General features: G+C 40.8%; 1 protein-coding gene across 4 annotated transcripts in view; it reads left to right on the top strand.

Annotated features, from left to right (window-relative positions):
* pacsin1b (protein kinase C and casein kinase substrate in neurons 1b) overlaps positions 1–17,494 on the top strand; it is a 218,516-nt gene extending 201,022 nt beyond the window's left edge. For all 4 annotated transcript variants that reach the window (XM_051924657.1, XM_051924658.1, XM_051924659.1 and 1 more), the window contains 5 exons: positions 1,606–1,726; positions 8,425–8,552; positions 8,974–9,170; positions 10,316–11,248; positions 11,287–17,494. In XM_051924657.1, the coding sequence (XP_051780617.1) occupies positions 1,606–1,726; positions 8,425–8,552; positions 8,974–9,170; positions 10,316–10,425 (556 nt within the window). In that variant the 3' untranslated portion in view covers positions 10,426–11,248; positions 11,287–17,494. The remainder of the gene's footprint in view (positions 1–1,605; positions 1,727–8,424; positions 8,553–8,973; positions 9,171–10,315; positions 11,249–11,286) is intronic.
* The last annotated feature ends 429 nt before the right edge of the window (positions 17,495–17,923 follow it).

The following is a 17,923-nucleotide window of genomic DNA, read 5'->3' on the forward strand; positions in this document are numbered from 1 at the left end:
CCCGACCTCGGATAAGCGGAAGAGGATGGATGGATGGCTGAATAGCTTCTGTTCATTTTATGTTATTTCAAGATAATCACTGGTCAGTTCAAGTGATATAACTCATATGTAACTCTCTAAGTCATGATCACTATAGCTTCTGAGCATCTATCCTCTTATTTAGTGCATTTTATGTTGAGAGCAGTTAGCAGTTCCATTATTCCATCCAATTGGTGAACAACATTAATCCATTATAGTCAAGGCAGCTTTAGTCGATCACAGAAACATTGGGAGCAAGATAGAAACCTATCCTGAACAGGGCGCCATTCGATTGCAGGGTATACTCATGTACACGACTACACTTCATACTTGGCTGTCTTTGAGGCTTAATGAAACACATATGTAGACAACGAGAGAACATGCAAAATCCACATAGCTGGTGATTGGCTAAACTTGGAGCCCAGTCTCCTAGAGTTCTGAGGCAGCAATGTTAAGAACTACAACACCATGCCTTCTCAACTAGGAGTTAAACAAGTTTTTTTTTTAACCTCTCTGCCAGAGCCTTTTGGCCAATGTCATTTGCAGGAAAATTGGTAATAGGTTCTAGCAACTTTTCAGTTAATATGTTGTCAATGACACACAAATAAAACAGACAAAAAAAGGTTCGAGGCAGCCATCTGTATAGTATTCCTAGGTGTAAATGGATACATTAGTTGTACAGATGTGTACAGGTTCGAGTCCAACATACTGTAGAACTGATTTGAGATTGTCAAGATGGCAGTTTTAAAGGCAAGCAGAGGAAGTGACATCATCAATTGGGCCGGAAAGTCATCAATGAGGGCTGGAACTGGAAGTTGCGCCATCAATGAGCCCAGGACCTGAAGTGTCGTCATCAGGGCCAGGCAGAATTTCCCATAACTGGTCTGCAGAGAAGTGAGACCCCTGGTCTGGCGTGAAATTACACTCATTTAGGCCCTTTCGCTGCCCCCCATGCACACGTATGTGACAATGTATATCCTACATATTTATTTATTTTGTATTTTTTCTTCTTCTTCTTTTCTACAAAGTTAATCTCTTTTTAAGTATGGCCAATGTTCAGATGCCTTCATTTTCATAGGCTGTTTAGCCTCATAGACTGTGTTCCCAGTCTTTTTTTAACCCATACACAATAAACAGCTTGCTACATTTCCTGTACAGTCCTTTTTGTCTCAAATCAGCCACCTCATGCACTCTAAACTCCAGAACAATCCTAATTTGCCAGGTGACACAATCACATTACATGCTAGGCAGTTCCAAAGCAAGTAGACGGCGATGTTTCTGATATTGCCACAAAAGAGATAATACAAAGAGTCTGGTACCATCCTGCACATCTTTCCAGAAAAACCTAACATATTCGTGGTTCCATAAGAACAATTAATAACTGTTTTGTGAATCCCATCTCCAATAATGAATATTTTTTTTTCACTTGAACTATGTAATCAATTATAGAGTAGGACACACAAAGGTTCTGAAAATAGACATAGAAATGATTATAATATTGGGTGGCATGGACTTAAGCAAAATTCAACAAAGCAGCTATCCACAATCCTTCAAACCTGTCTTAATATGTGGTTTGACTTTTCTCAGCTACTCAAGTGTCTACAGGGAATTGGAGCAAACCATCCGCACCGCCGATGCTCAGGAAGACCTCAAGTGGTTCAACAACTTCCATGGCCCAGGAATGCACATGAATTGGCCTCAGTTTGAGGTAAGGGGCTGCGGTGAATTTGCATCAGTTCACTGAATGGAAGCCAGATGAGATTCTTGAACAAAAATTATGGGTTGTCATTGGATGCCTTTGAAATGAAAAGCAAGCCCTTTGAGATCATTTAGGGGTCTCAGCCTGAGCACAGGAACTGAAAAATTAAATAGGTACAATGAATATATAATGTAACGTATAGTTTTCTGAACAGCACACCCACACTGAGTACCATATGTCCACTTATAGGTGAATGCTAAGCCAAATGCTTTAAATGTTAACTTGTGTGCTTCTTATAATCTTAAAACGTCCTTTTCACAACTAAAGAGGCATTAAAATTAGAGTGAGGAACCCTATACCAGGAAGACCATTGTAACTGCAGGTTTAGAGGCTAATACAAGACGTTAAATGAGTCTCTTGCTTTAGTTTGTCTCCTTGTGTGTTCCTACCTAGACAAAATTCTGAAATTGATGGTTTAGTCTTGCGCATTTGAAGGCAGTGTTGTGCAGTATGATGAAAGAGAGAGCTCAGCTGCTGCCAACAGGAAGTACACTGATTTACATCACAGGTTCATGGCTGACCACCAGCCATTACCACAGTGCAAAATGTATGACCTGGGATGGATTGTCTTGTGATTTCCCAACATTGCATTTGGCATAGTTGGCAGCATTTGCACTGTAGATGGGTACAGCATAGTGATGGTGCTGCAAAGAGAGGTGGGAGCTGTGTGTGAGGCAGAGCTCAGCTGACATCAACAGGGAGCACTCCGCTTTGCATTGCTTGCACCCTTTCCTTACACAAACAGTTAATGGAGCTCTCCTTTAGCTTACGGTTTAGGGACGACCTGTGTATTCTAGGTGTCACAAGTTTGCAGCGACCACCGGCCATTAGTAATTTGAAATGGATTATGGTATGATTCCATGACAATACTCTTGCCATAGTTGGCAGGATTTGCACTCTAATTGGGTATAGTGTAGTGGCAGTGCTGCACAGATAGTTGGGGAGTCTTTCTCCACACAAACAGTTAATGGAGTTCTCTTTTTGTTTGTGCTTTAAGAAAGCTGTTTCCAAGAGTCCTTTAATTCAGATGTTACATGTTTGTGGCTTAGCACCAGCAGTTACCATTGTGCAAAATGTGTGACCTGGGATGGATCGTAGTGTAATTCATCAACACATATGAATAAAAATTCTCGCCCTGCATCATTTCTCCCTAAATCATGCTTTATTTTTTTCCTTTGCCGTAACAACAATACTTTCTTCATTGCATAATCACCATGTATAAGATGAAATCTAATAAGTGTCTGCACCCTCGCATGATCATAATACCCTGGCTCCTTCACAGTCCTTTTTTTAACTCAAAGCCATCCCTCCTCAAACACCTACACGCTGCTGTCTCAGGCCTTTCATCTAATATATTCTTCACTTCTTACACACACATACTGACAAATACACATGCACTGTAACCTATACTAATGTACACAGCTTTCTTTTTAATGGATTTTCTTTTTAATTTCTCCCATACATCAGCTTTTTCTCCTATACATACAGTGCATCCAGAAAGTATTCACAGGCATCACTTTTTCCACCTTTTGTTAGGTTACAGCCTTATTCCAAAATGGATTAAATTCATTTTTTTCCTCAGAATTCTACACACAACACCCCATAATGACAACGTGAAAAAAGTTTACTTGAGGTTTTTGCAAATTTATTAAAAATAAAAAAACTGAGAAATCACATGTACATAAGTATTCACAGCCTTTGCTCAATACTTTGTCGATGCATCTTTGGCAGCAATTACAGCCTCAAGTCTTTTTGAATATGATGCCACACCTTTGCACACCTATCCTTGGCCAGCTTTGCCCATTCCTCTTTGCAGCACCTCTCAAGCTCCATCAGGTTGGATGGGAAGCGTCGGTGCACAGCCATTTTAAGATCTCTCCAGAGATGTTCAATCAGATTCAAGTCTGGGCTCTGGCTGGGCCACTCAAGGATATTCACAGAGTTGTCCTGAAGCCACTCCTTTGATATCTTGGCTGTGTGCTTAGGGTCGTTGTCCTGCTGAAAGATGAACCGTCGCCCCAGTCTGAAGTCAAGAGTGCTCTGGAGCAGGTTTTCATCCAGGATGTCTCTGTACATTGCTGCAGTCATCTTTCCCTTTATCCTGACTAGTCTCCCAGTTCCTGCCATTGAAAAACATCCTCACAGCATGATGCTGCCACCACCATGCTTCACTGTAGGGATGGTGCCAGGCTTCCTCCAAACGTGACGCCTGGCATTCACACCAAAGAGTTCAATCTTTGTCTCATCAGACCAAAGAATTTTCTTTCTCATGGTCTGAGAGTCCTTCAGGTGCCTTTTGGCAAACTCCAGGCGGGCTGCCATGTGCCTTTTACTAAGGAGTGGCTTCCGTCTGGCCACTCTACCATACAGACCTGACTGGTGGATTGCTGCAGAGATGGTTGTCCTTCTGGAAGGTTCTCCTCTCTCCACAGAGGACCTCTGGAGCTCTGACAGAGTGACCATCGGGTCCTTGGTCACCTCCCTGACTGAGGCCCTTCTCCCCCGATCGCTCAGTTTAGATGGCCGGCCAGCTCTAGGAAGAGTCCTGGTGGTTTCGAACTTCTTCCACTTACGGATGATGGAGGCCACTGTGCTCATTGGGACCTTCAAAGCAGCAGAATTTTTTCTGTAACCTTCCCCAGATATGTGCCTCGAGACAATCCTGTCTTGGAGGTCTACAGACAATTCCTTTGACTTCATGCTTGGTTTGTGCTCTGACATGAACTGTCAACTGTGGGACCTTATATAGACAGGTGTGTGCCTTTCCAAATCATGTCCAATCAACTGAATTTACCACAGGCGGACTCCAATTAAGCTGCAGAAACATCTCAAGGATGATCAGGGGAAACAGGATGCACCTGAGCTCAATTTTGAGCTTCATGGCAAAGGCTGTGAATACTTATGTACATGTGCTTTCTCAATTTTTTTATTTTTAATAAATTTGCAAAAACCTCAAGTAAACTTTTTTTCATGTTGTCATTATGGGGTGTTGTGTGTAGAATTCTGAGGAAAAAAATGAAATTAATCTATTTTGGAATAAGGCTGTAACATAACAAAATGTGGAAAACGTGATGTGCTGTGAATACTTTCCGGATGCACTGTACTTCAGCAGTTGCTTCATTCAAGATGTGTACTTAACACTTCCCAACACAATATACATTTGTTATTTCCTTTTCTGGTACATGTGCTGTGTTCAGCATTCCAGAATTATTTTCTTCTCTTGTTATGTTCTCAAATGTGCACATTTATCCTTTACTATCACCAAGATTGGTGTCCTTTTTACATTTTACCTGCGTCTTAATTCTGCACAGGCTTACAGTACATTCAGTGCCTTTAAAAAAGTATTTAAATCCTGACCCCCTGTGGATGTTTTCACATTTTATTATTATTCAACATTCAAATACATTTAATTTGATTTGGCTTTTTGACACTAATCAACAGCAAAAGAATCTTTAATGTCAAAGTGACAGATCTCTGCAAAGTGATCTACATTAATTACAAATATAGAACACAAAATAATTGATCATATAAGTTTTCACCCTGTTCAGGTCAGTATTCAGTAGATACCCCTTTGGCATTCATGACAGCCTTGAGTCCGTGTGCCCAATTCTCAATCAGCACTGCAATTTATCTCCATTCTTCTCTATATAACTGCTCAGCCTTTTTCATGTCCAGCCACAAATTCTCAGTTGCATTGAGGTCTGGACTTTGACTCTGCCACTCCAGGACATTAACATTTGTGGACGCTAGAGGCGCTGTTGCCCCATTGAACCCACCAGACGGACATCCAGGACACACGTTTAAAAGCACCAAGAAGATTCTTTAATATTTTCTTCAATAATAGTGCACAAAGTACCGCACACTCCACAATTCTCAATAATAATTCAATAATCACAATAATCAATTACAAATACCAATCCTCCACCCCCACCCAACTCCGACTCTCTCTGCTGGGTTTCCCAGAGTCCTTTTAAAGTCCATGACCCGGAAGTATTCCTTCTCTGGGTCAAACGCCTTTTTCAAGTATCCCGGAAGTACTGCAGGTTTCCGTCCTCGTGACTCCGAAGTACTTCCGGGTTGACACAACCGTCATAGTCCCCAGGTTCTTGGTGAGCTCCCCCTGGCGGCACCCAACAGGACTGAAGAGATGGACTCCATGTCCCATGCTGCCCTGCGGGAATCTGAAGAACCATTTCCATCCAGGGGAGCTGCCATCTAGCGCCGGGGGAGATGTATTGCCCTGAAAAGGCTATTTTCTTCTGATGAGGGACGTCCCGGCCAGACTGGAACGCCGGCCGTCCATCACACATTATTATCTTTAATTCATTCCTTTGTAGCTTGTGCTTTATGTTTGGGGTCGTTGTTTTGCTGGAAAATGAATTTTCTCCCAAGCCAATGGTGTCTTGCAGCTGCATCACGTTCTTTACCAGAATTTCCCTACACATTCCATTTATCCTCGACCCTCACAGACCTTCCATGGCCTGTTACAGAGACGCATCTCCACAATAGGATGCTGCCACCATCATGCTTCTCATTGGGGATGGTGTGTTTTTAATAATGTGCACTGTTTGCCTTAGCCAAACAGGGTGTTTAATTTGATGGCCCAAAAGCTCAATTTTGGGCTCATCAACAACAGAACATTTTTCCACCTGACTTCAAAGTCTTACATGTGCCTGGTGGATTTTTCTTTTTGAACAGTGGCATTCTGTTTGCCACCGTCCCATAAAGCTGTAACTGGTGACATACCTGAGCAGCAGTTGTTGTCTGCACAGTCTCTGTAGCTTGTAACTCCTTCAGAGTTCCCATAGATCTCTTGGTGCACAATCAGTCAGTCTTTGTGGACAACCTGCTCGGAAGAGATTTACAGCTGTGCTGTATTCTTCCCATTTCTTAAGGATTGATGCAACAGTCACTTGGATATTTTCTTGTATCTTGTAACCCCTGACTTGTGTTTTTCAGTCACCTTTTCACAGAGTGTATTCGTTTGTCTTAATTGTTTAGGTTAGGCCACCACACTGACCCACTTCAGGTTGGACCCTCCAGATAAGGTGCATTTATACTACAATCAATTGAAACTCCTTGACTACAGACCGGTGATCTCTGTTTAACTATTCATGTGATTTTTTTAAACCAATTGTCTGCACCAGTGATGATTTTGGTGTGTCATATTAAAGGCAATGGATACTTATATGCTCAATTATTTTGTGCTTTATATTTGTAATTGATTTAGACTACTTTGCAGGAATATTTTTTCTGTTGATTAGTGCCAAAATAGCTCACTGAAATCTACTGCAATTGTATAAAAATGAAACGTGAAAACTTCCATGAGGGTGAATACTTTTCATAGACACTGTACATACACAGTCCAATATGGTACCTGATGAATTCACTTGCAACACACATGCACACTGCTGATCCCTCTGTACAATTATGTTTCATAGCTAATGTCCTCGTCACATCACAACCTGCTTCATTTGTCACACTTTCTTTATCCATACTTGTATAACACACACTTTACCTTTTCCTCAATGTAATGATCAGTGTAACTCATTATTAATGTCTATAGCCTCCCATTAATTAGCTGGCTAATTTAGCTATTCCTTACACACTCTACATTTCCATTTCACAGATTTCACCGATTCTCCCTTTCATACTTTATATATACACTCTTCCACATCAAAGATACTCATAATCATCTTTGGAGAGCCAGTCGATCCATTGAGCGACATAGGTGGCAGCCAAAGGTGCTGTTACCTGCTGGGCACCATTTATGAAATTAAATATTGCATACTCTGTACCCTGAAAAGTGCGCCTACCTTAAAGTCTACTATATATACAGAAAGGGGTGCCGTTTGTGTACTGAAGGGGCACACAATTCGGACACTGAGAGGAAGTCCCCTCCAGACATTGAACTCTGGTGGTACTGAGTGGACACTTTTACCCCCACGCACTGTTTATAAAAGTAAAAGTACATAAGCTCTGTACACTAAGGGGGACCATCACCCCATCCTAGAAGTCATCGAAGTCTAATATTACTGACTACCCGCTATGGACAATGAGGGGCACCATCTGTCCACCCCTCTCAGTGCTTCAAATGAGCACGACTGGTACTGCCTCTTTGTTATCAATACAGGCGTCTTTCACTGACTAATGCTTCTTTGCACATACAGCATTTCCTTTAATCAATCTGCCTAGTTCTACACTTCACACACTTTCTTCAAGAGTACATCTGAACTCTTAACATGTACAGGTCCACACACAATGCCTCATATTTTCATTCTTCTTATGCACACCTCCATGCACAGTCTCTTATTTGCTATTACTAGTCCTGATTTAAAATTTTGGACTTTCTGCGAAGCTGTGGGTGTACTGATGGCTTGGCAGCTTTTAACTTGGATGAAGATGAGCCACAGCAGGTTTTTAGCCAGTGCCCTACTGCCAAATAAAACGCTGCATGTGCCTCCCACAAGACATGCATTGATGTTCATTTGGGGACATAAAGTTTCTTTCTTTAGGGTGCATAAAACAACGACTGAAGTCAGCACTCAAATATAAAAATGGTCATAAGTGGCAAATACTACTCCAGCTATGACTTTTGACTTTTTTCTGTTACCGCCATTCACTTTTTTCTGGTTTGTCTCCTACAGGAATATAACCCTGACCTGACGCACACCATCACTAAAAGAGAAAAAGTGAAGAAGCCCAATGAGGGGGTGACCCTTACCAATGTCACCCCTGGAGGAGAGCATCTGGCACAGGCTGGTGACCGGGGCAGGTAGGACCTGATGATGGTAAAAAATGAATAACTTTTAAATAAGGTAGTAACTCAAAAAACACATTACATAATTTGATCTGTTGGGTTATAAAACACCCACAACACAAGATGGTTTCATTGTTTACCTATAAATACAAACCCTGGAAAAAGTAAAGATTGTAAATCATAAAATACCAAATACCAATAAGCAGATATTGGTGTGCACACTCACAAACACACTGACACACATCCACTCACACTCTCATGTTAACTCTAACTCATTAACATACATACAAATGCTCCCAAACCCTTTCTTCTTCTCATTTGTATAAAGCATTTGTATAAACATTGCGTGTGTCCAAGTTGACTGCATTTTATCAGCATAGGAGTCAAGGTTTTTTTTTATCACAAAAACAAACTGTGTGTTACCTTCTTCTTGCAGTGTGAGCAGTTATGACAAAAACCAGGCATATTCAGCAGAGTGGTCCGACGAGGAGTCTGCCAACCCCTTCACAGGGAATGAAACTAATGGAGGATCCAACCCCTTTGATGAGGAGTCTTCTGCAAATAAAGGAGTGAGAGTAAGGGCGCTCTATGACTATGAGGGGCAGGAGCAGGATGAGCTGAGCTTCAAAGCAGGTGAGTCTTCCAGTCTCTGTGCTCCAAAATTATTCAGACAATCAAAGATAAGAGAATTTAAGAGTCAGCTGAGCCGATGAGCTTTAAGAATGAGCTCTGTATTTTTCAAGTCAAAGTTCTTTCTTCACAAATGTGGTATATATGCATTTGCCAGGTGATATTGTGTTCTCAAATTAAGCACTTTCTATAAATTTAACAAAACATTTTGCCCACTCTTGAGCTTTACAATGGAAGGTATGGGGCATGGAGAAAAATCTTAGAAACTTACCAAATATGTTGATTTTTCAAGCCAAAACAGTTGTGATTACAAACACATTGTTATAGAAAGCAGTTAACTTTAACGCATAATTTCATGTGGCAAATGCATATATAGCATGTGTGGTTGAAAAAGGCACTGCAGGTTCACACAGGAAAATGTTGGGGTGCCAGCCCAGTCGTTCTCATTTAATTCACTCAGAAAACAAAACAGAAGGGCTTCTATGCCTGCCACTATATTTGAAAGAACAAAAAAGAACTAAGGCAAAGAAAGCTGTTTCACTTTGGCAGTTGTCTTCACTAGGGTTTGGCCAGCTGTGCTCTATGGTGCAGTTGGTTGAGAACTGACTGCCTCCTTCCAGTACCAGTGGGCTTCAAAGGTGGAAGAGCAAAAGGGTTGGAGATCTGGACATCTTCTCATTGCTGTGGACAGAAGAAATGAGGAAAAGGCTAGTGCTAGCTCCCCCTCTCGACCTGGGGTGGTTATATGTGTGTCACTTGCTTGTGTCACACACATTTATGAAGGAATAACTTTGATTTGGAAAAACACTGAACCAAACAGAGGAGCAAGTGCAGATCTTGTAAGAATGAAGTAATAGTGAACAGGAAATGTTAAATGAAAAGTCAGGACACCTTTGAAGATGTGGCCAGGTAAGATTTAGAATCTTGAGAGAAGATTTAAGAGAAAGATGGCTGGCCAGGAGATAAGGACAACTCTCCAATGGAGATATAAGGGAATAAGGGCATTATGATGGTCAGGAGTCAAGGATAGGTATCCAGTGAGAAGGATCATGAGAGATCAGTTAACCAGTTAGGAGATTAAATGTATTGTCCACTTGATGCCCACCTCCTGCCACTGATAAATTGGTTCACTTTGGTTTGGATTTCAGGAGATGAGCTGACCAAACTGGAGGATGAGGATGAGCAGGGCTGGTGCAAGGGTCGCCTGGACAATGGCCAGCTTGGTTTGTACCCTGCCAACTATGTGGAATCCATCTAGTTTTCCTGCCTTGTGGACCAGCAATCTCGATGCCCCCCCCCCCCCCCCCCCCCCCTCCAATCCTAAACCACATCTCCCACCCTGTCCTACCCCACACCCCATTCTTACAGAGGCAGCTTGGACTGAACCAGCCAATTGAACTGCAGCTCTGGTGTTGCTTGGTCTGAAGAGACAAACTACTGAAGTACTTCCCTCGCCAGATTCCGCAGTGCTGTCTAGTGAAAGATGTCCTTAGTTAAAATACGAGAGGACCGTGATGACCGCATCTAAGGCACATAAGAAGGACAACAAAAGGCAACGTTCTGGCTGGACTATCCCACAAAGCAGTACATGTGCTTTACATCCTTGTTCGGTACTGGACTTTAGACCTCCAACCGTGCACAAGTGCAGGGAATCATTTTGCGTTTTTGTGTAGCTGTGCTCAGTATGAATTTTGTGCTGCAGATATGACATATGTGTAGCGGTATGTTCTATTCAATGAGTATTACATAGCTATCAATTCTTGTGGAGCAGCCTGCGCTGCACAAGGAACACATTCTGTATATTTGGTGCCGTTTGCGTAATCCCATCCTGCTGCACACACGTATTGTGCGGCAGAGAGATGTGCTACGCAAAATGCTCTCTTTGTGTTTTGATGACATTCCTGTTGACGGTATGTGCTATACAACGTGTTGTTTCCCGTATCTGACTCTAGTTGTCCAACAGCATGCTCTCTCTGATATGCATTTCAGTGACGCGCAGAAGACGCAACATCAATAACTGGTTACAATGGCATAGGTGTTTACAATTTTAACCTCCCTCTCACCACCACCCAGAGACCATTGTCTGATGTTTTTTTGTAAGATGTCTTGAGGAAAGCAGATTCCGATTCTATAAGCAAGTAAGAAAAAAAGCCACTCTTCATATGTTTATTTATGTATCTTTACAGCTCTTTAGAGAATCATTTGAAGCTTGTTGCCATGATAGAAATGAAACCTTTCTTTAGAAACATTTATTTTTGCTAAATCCAATGCCCCCTTTTGCATTTTGATATACTAGTTGATGACTTTCATTTAATAAAGCTGCTCACTTTGGATGGGGCTGTAGAAGGACAAGCTGATTGAAGAAATGGAGTTAGTTCAAGATGGGGAGTGGGAGTCATGTCAAACTTATATTGAGGTTGTTAATGAATGTTTCTGATGGACAGTGTGGCCTAGTGTCTCGTGCTTCAAAGCCTCACCAGAGCAAAACCATGTGCGGCCTGTGGGGTCCTTGGAGGAAAGTAGCTTGGTAGAGAACATAGTCAATCAAGCTTTATTTGATTCTGAAACTTTCTTAGTAACGTAAGTGCAATGGATTTACAAAGCAATTACAAACTTTGATTTTACTGTTCAATATGTAGTTTTCCCTAGTCAATTGGTTTTAGTTTTACTAATGGAATAATTTTGGATTCAGCTCTTCCGCGTCTTCATATAAGTAAATGTGTATACACACACTATATTATATATATATAGTATACAGCATATTTATATCAATTTTTGAAAATGCTTAATCCCTTTCATGGTTGTGACGCTATCGGTCCTTCATAAGGCGCATTCATGCATATCCCTACGCTCACTGCAACTGTGCAAATATGATACTGTGAATTAATCTAACACACACGTCTTATAAATGCCTATCAGATGCGTACTGGATGCCTCAAAAAGATGCCCTAATATTTTTGTAACCCCTAATAAGATTTTTTTACTTGTTTGATCCAGAATATTGTTTGCCATTGGTGAATACTTGCCAGTGCTGTGATTGGCAACCATATGCTTCTCAAAACTGGGAACAAACTTAAAAACAGGTTCTAAGCTTATAGTTGGAATAGTCACGCTTAAAATTCACAGTGAGGGTACATTTATAATCTTCTGGTTGCACTTCAATTTAAATTAGGAATACCGATAAATCCATGCATTCATCCATTTCCAGTACTTATTTTGTGCAGTTTAGGGTTCTGGGGTGAAGTTCAGGCTAATCCTGGCAGTCAATCCTGAAATGAGCACCAGATATGCTCTTAATCAGGATTTCATAAACAATTGCTCTTTTTAGTGTCTTCAAGACCCATTCTTTTTTGAATGTCCGCATGGCTGTGGCTGTACATTATAACCGTCCCTAACAGAGAATTGTGGACAGTCAGCTTGGGTTTGGAGTACAACTGATAGAGATATGTCGATTGCTTAATTGGTGTGAGGCAAACCCATCGTGACCCATCACCTTTAAATACAACAGAAACCCGCGACCCAACGGTGGCAGAACCCCTGTTCTAAATTAATGACAGCTTCATTTTTTAACAAAACCGAAGTGTTGCCCTTAATGGAAAGAGTAAATATGTACTCAGCTGGGATAATTGTCATTCAGTTGGCTGCTGTTGACTGCATTGCCTCAAAGCAAACTGTGCACAACTAAAAACACTTGTTATGATTCATTGTGCTACCCAAGTCTGCTTTTGTGCACCCCAAGCAAATATCTCAACAGCTTACATTACATTTTATTTATTTGGCTGGCACCTTTATCCAAGGCGACTTACAATATTTATGATACAACTGGTAACATTTCTTTTGGTTTTCCAGTAGGAGCCCAGGCCAGTCAAGTGACCTGCTCATGGTCACACAGTGTCAGTAGCTGGATTTGAACCCACAACCTCAGGGTTTGAAGTCCAAAGCCTTAACCTCTACACCACACTGCCTGCCTCAGCTATGAAAATGAGTTTGGTTGTATTTTAAATACAAATATTTATGTGGAGGTTGAGTGATTGCATTCCTTTTGATGGACTGACACCTGTTTTGGTTCCTGCTTTGTGCCAGTTATGTTGCACTAAGCAGATTCTGGTGTCTTGCAAAGAGCCGGACTAACAGGAAAATATTATTCATCTAAATGTTTGGGCTCATTGCAATGAAGTTACACAGGCTTGTGGCAATTTGAAAAATATCAGATTCCTTCCTAGTAGCCTGACTCACTGCCAAACACCTCGACTAATTGCAATGAGTCAGATTTTTCAATTCAATTATGATATAGAGTGTATACTTACATAAATATATATATATATCTTACATATACTTGTAAGATGTATTTATATACCGTGTATATTTACACAAATAAATAAATATATTTATATGCATATACTGTATGTATACATATACTTATTTATACACACACACACTCAAATGGTTACTGTATACTGTATATATATTATAATTTAGCAATGGGACCACTATCAAGTACAGATTGGTACAGATGAGGAAGTCTCCTGTCTTGCCCTGTAAACCAGTCCCAGATATAATTGCAATAGAACATGTCTGGGAAAATCCTTTAGACCTCACTCTTTATGCACTAACGCCTCAGTGATGGCTAGAGTAGCTGAAATAAAAACATTGGTTAAAAAATGCAAAAACAGATCAAACTGAAAGTACTGCTTTGCATGCCTGTGTTTGCTTTGGACTCCATACAAATCAACTTCCCTTGTGACTTGTTGTGTTATGGCCGAGCCCTGTCGAGGTGTTTGAATTATCCGTCTTGCCTTGCCACAGCTCATAGACTTGGTTGCGCATTATCTGTGCCAGTCTATCTGCTGTAAACTTTTTCTGTTCAAGTAGGTAAAGTGGGTTGAGTGGCAGGAGGCAAACGGTAAGGTGGTATCAAAGCGCGGACCATCATCTCTCAGTCTTCAGGGAGGGGGGTTACACCCATGCCTATAGCTCTGAAATGCTCCAGGCTCAGCTCATATAATTTGGGACTCTTGCTTGCTTCAGATTTAGTGCCCACTGGAAACTCAACCCTCACGCGCTTCCAGTAGAACTTTGCACAGTCTTCCACAGAAGAGGCAACAATCACCTTACACATCAGGGACAGCAGGTGGGTAAATAAATAAAGAAATAAATAAACAAAAAAATTGAAAGTACAAGCCAAAGAAAATTTAAACTGGTATAATTTAGTGTAATGTGAGCTTGAGATGCGGGAGGGGGGTTGTTGTGCAAATTGTACAATGAATGTGTTAGTATTGTAAAGGCCTGGGCAGTGCTGGGACTGATTGTGGCCATATGACACTCTGTTCAGAGATGTGCACAAGAATGAGTGGAGCAGAATACATTTAACTTCATGGAACTGCCTAATTCAGAGCAAAGAGCACAGAGTTAATATATTTTGTCTCTTAGAAATGACATGAGTTAGTATGCCCATCACAAGGCAACATTAATAGTAACTTGCACTCTGTTACAGTGAGTGGGACAATGAATAAAAGAAGCTAAATCACATTTTTTATAGCACCTTCACAATTACATCGCTACACAGTTTGTGTGCTACCAGTAGAAGCCACACAGAGATGAGGTTGCAGTTGTTGTTCTTGTGCTTTTCTGTGTACCACTAGGCCTCACTGCCATTTTCAATGAACTACAGTTATCAATACCTACAGAAGCACAGGAAATCTGTCAGACACTCCACACTCATGGGCCATTCGAACCACCATGGACAGACAGCCTTAGATACCAGCAGGATGGACCCTCTACTGCCTTGGGTGTAGGAGAAAAAGAATATGGCAAAAATTGACAGGCAAACATACCAAGCAAATCATGATATAATCTTTATTTTATGTAATGTATTTTATTGTGCCCTAAAGATCAACCTGGATTAGGACCTGAGTGCAGCGGGTGCCACCTCAGCACCACACTGGAACACTGTGAGGTGTTTTATAGTTGCTGGAGAGCCAATCTTGCCACCAGGGAGAGAGGCTAATACCATGATTTTGGAATCATTACTCATAAAAATAGATAAAACAGACAAAATAAAGGAATTCATAAAATACTTGCATTCCTCACATTTACATGCATTCTTCACATTATTCACTGAAAACCGTTTAAATTTAAAAATAAAACGCTTCTGGATAAGCTCATAGAACACAGGAGGATGACTAAGAGGAGGATTCTTCTTCTGTATAAGAAAATCTTATGAACTCCTCCAATAAATTGGACAAAGACTCCATAATAATTTCCCCTTGGGATTAATAAAGTATCTATCTATCTATCTATCTATCTATCTATCTATCTATCTATCTATCTATCTATCTATCTATCTATCTATCTATCTATCTATCTATCTATCTATCTATCTATCTATCTATCTATCTATCTATCTATCTAATGAATCTGCATACTCGCTTATCCCAAAGTGTGAATGGCGCGTCACATGCTGGTTATCTCTTCTGCAGCACTGAATTCATGTCCCAAATATCTGAAGGCTAACTTCATATGGGCTACCCAATCCTATCCTCTTGATGTTCACCCCATACTGGCCAGTAAGTCTCTGTTTCAGAGGAATGAAGGTTGGCTTCGTACCTAAGAGTTGGCTTAAGATCATAAATAGCTGGAGGACAATTTTATATTGGCCAGTCATTGGCTGCTGCATAATGGAGTCCCAGTGTCCTCTTCTGAACTGTTTTCATAAGTAGTGGCTAACTCTAGGGACTGACTCCACAGAAGTCATTTAACCTTTTCTGCTTGAGGCTGACTCCATATGGGCCAGCTAATATGTAATGTAGGACTGATATAAGTAAAGTTTGGAGAACAAATCCATGGTAGCCAGTTAGTCTCCAGTATTGAGCCAATATCACAAAAGGCCAAACATCCATCCACCAGTATGACCAGTTTGACCCCACTGCTGGAAAGTCTGGTAGCAGATTTCACAATGGCTACTTCCGGAGTGCTGTCGTAAATAACTGGTGGAGGGTGATTGCCTACACTGTAAGTTTTCAGAGTATTGTCATGAATATATGATCAATTTGCTTCTGCTGACATAATATTACAGAATAGTGGTTGCCAACTTGTAACTGAGTTCCGGGTCTCATCTAGGACATTGGTGTCACAATGTGTAGAAGCAGAGTTTCCTGCATGTGGTACTAGACAACTAACCTTGGACTGCTATTAATAAATTATCCAAGCCTATCAATGTCCAATAACATCCTCATCACAATGGGGTGTCAGATGCCCACAGATCTGCCCATCTCAGCTGCATCTTCTCCTCTAACTTTTCATTTAACTGAAAAGCTAATTTACCATTTAACAGCAAAAGTAGGGTAAGATGACCACTACCTTTGGTAAGGTGCCTAGCTTTTACAAATGAAAGACGAGGAAGGGGGATTGCCACTGTTTCTTGGCTCATCCTTGTGCACATACCTACTTTATGCTTAGAGGTTCAGCCAGGCATTGAAAGACCTGCTGCCAAGGCCAACTTCTAGGTGACAGAAAAATGAAAAACTGAAGATGCTGACATGGTACTAATAACACAAGAAGGCCATACTAAATAATCAGGATCCGAGACGCTTATATTGCGCAGAAGGGTAAGTGCTGTAACTCTCCCAAGTCGTTTTGTGCGTCACAGGCTTAGGTAGAAGAGGATCACACTCTTCTTATGCAGGCTCATTTCATCCATGTATCTAGCCTCACCAGAAACCTTATGCTTTATTCCATCCAGACCTCCAAAAACCTTTGGGATTAGAGCTTCACAAGCCAAGTCAGTCTGTTATTTATTCACAGCCGCTATACAAAATAACGATGTTCCTAGGGCCAGCAAGAACAAAAGAAGTAGTGTCTTTATTATACATATATATAAATATATACATACATACAAGAGATAAAGCAAGCAAATAGGTTCCATAATGTATTTAAATTAATTTATTTTAACTGCAATCAAACTGTAAACCTGTAGGGGGCACTGTGATGTCTACCCTTCAATGATTTGTATATGATGATGTAATTTAAAGATACTATATTATATTGTGTCTGTACTATTGTGATTAAAATAACATAAAATGAATGGGGCAGCAGATTTTTTTTTACCCACCCAGGTGCTGGAGAAACATCTTGTGAAAATTATTTTCCATAGGTTGAATGTTTAGATGTAGATGTTGTGACCTCGATTTCTCTCTGGGTGCACTGCCTGTTCAGTAATGATTAAACATATTAACGATTATATATTTAAAAAATGGAAATGAGTCTGTCATTGAAATGTCTGAACCATAACACTTATGGTTGAAAAATAATAATAATTTGTGAAAATCTACTGTGTGAAAGCTCTTTTCTTTTACTTTTCTGGTGGTTCTCCACGCCTTGATAAAATAGTTACTTCATGACCAGATCGTCTTCCCAAATCAATATATCCCATCAGGTCTGTGCTATGAGTCCATCAATACAAGACACATCCGCCTAAACAAAATCCTAAAATGCTTTGTGATACTCACCTGAGCTGTCCTGAGGTTATGAAGTACTCATTCATGCTGACTGGACAACCTCCATGTCATTCAAATCTCGGCTGAAGGTTTATTGGACAGGAAAGTTGTGGGATTCACTCAGTTGATAGAGAGAACTTTATTTGTCCCCAGGGAGAAACTTGGCTTTAAAGCACTGAAGATGGCTAATTTGTTAAAAACAAAAATGGTACCAGACAAACAAATCTGCCACATTGTACATTTAAAGAGTAGGCAGTGAAG

This window comes from Erpetoichthys calabaricus, chromosome 3, assembly GCF_900747795.2.
Source record: "Erpetoichthys calabaricus chromosome 3, fErpCal1.3, whole genome shotgun sequence".
Lineage (NCBI taxonomy): Eukaryota > Metazoa > Chordata > Cladistia > Polypteriformes > Polypteridae > Erpetoichthys > Erpetoichthys calabaricus.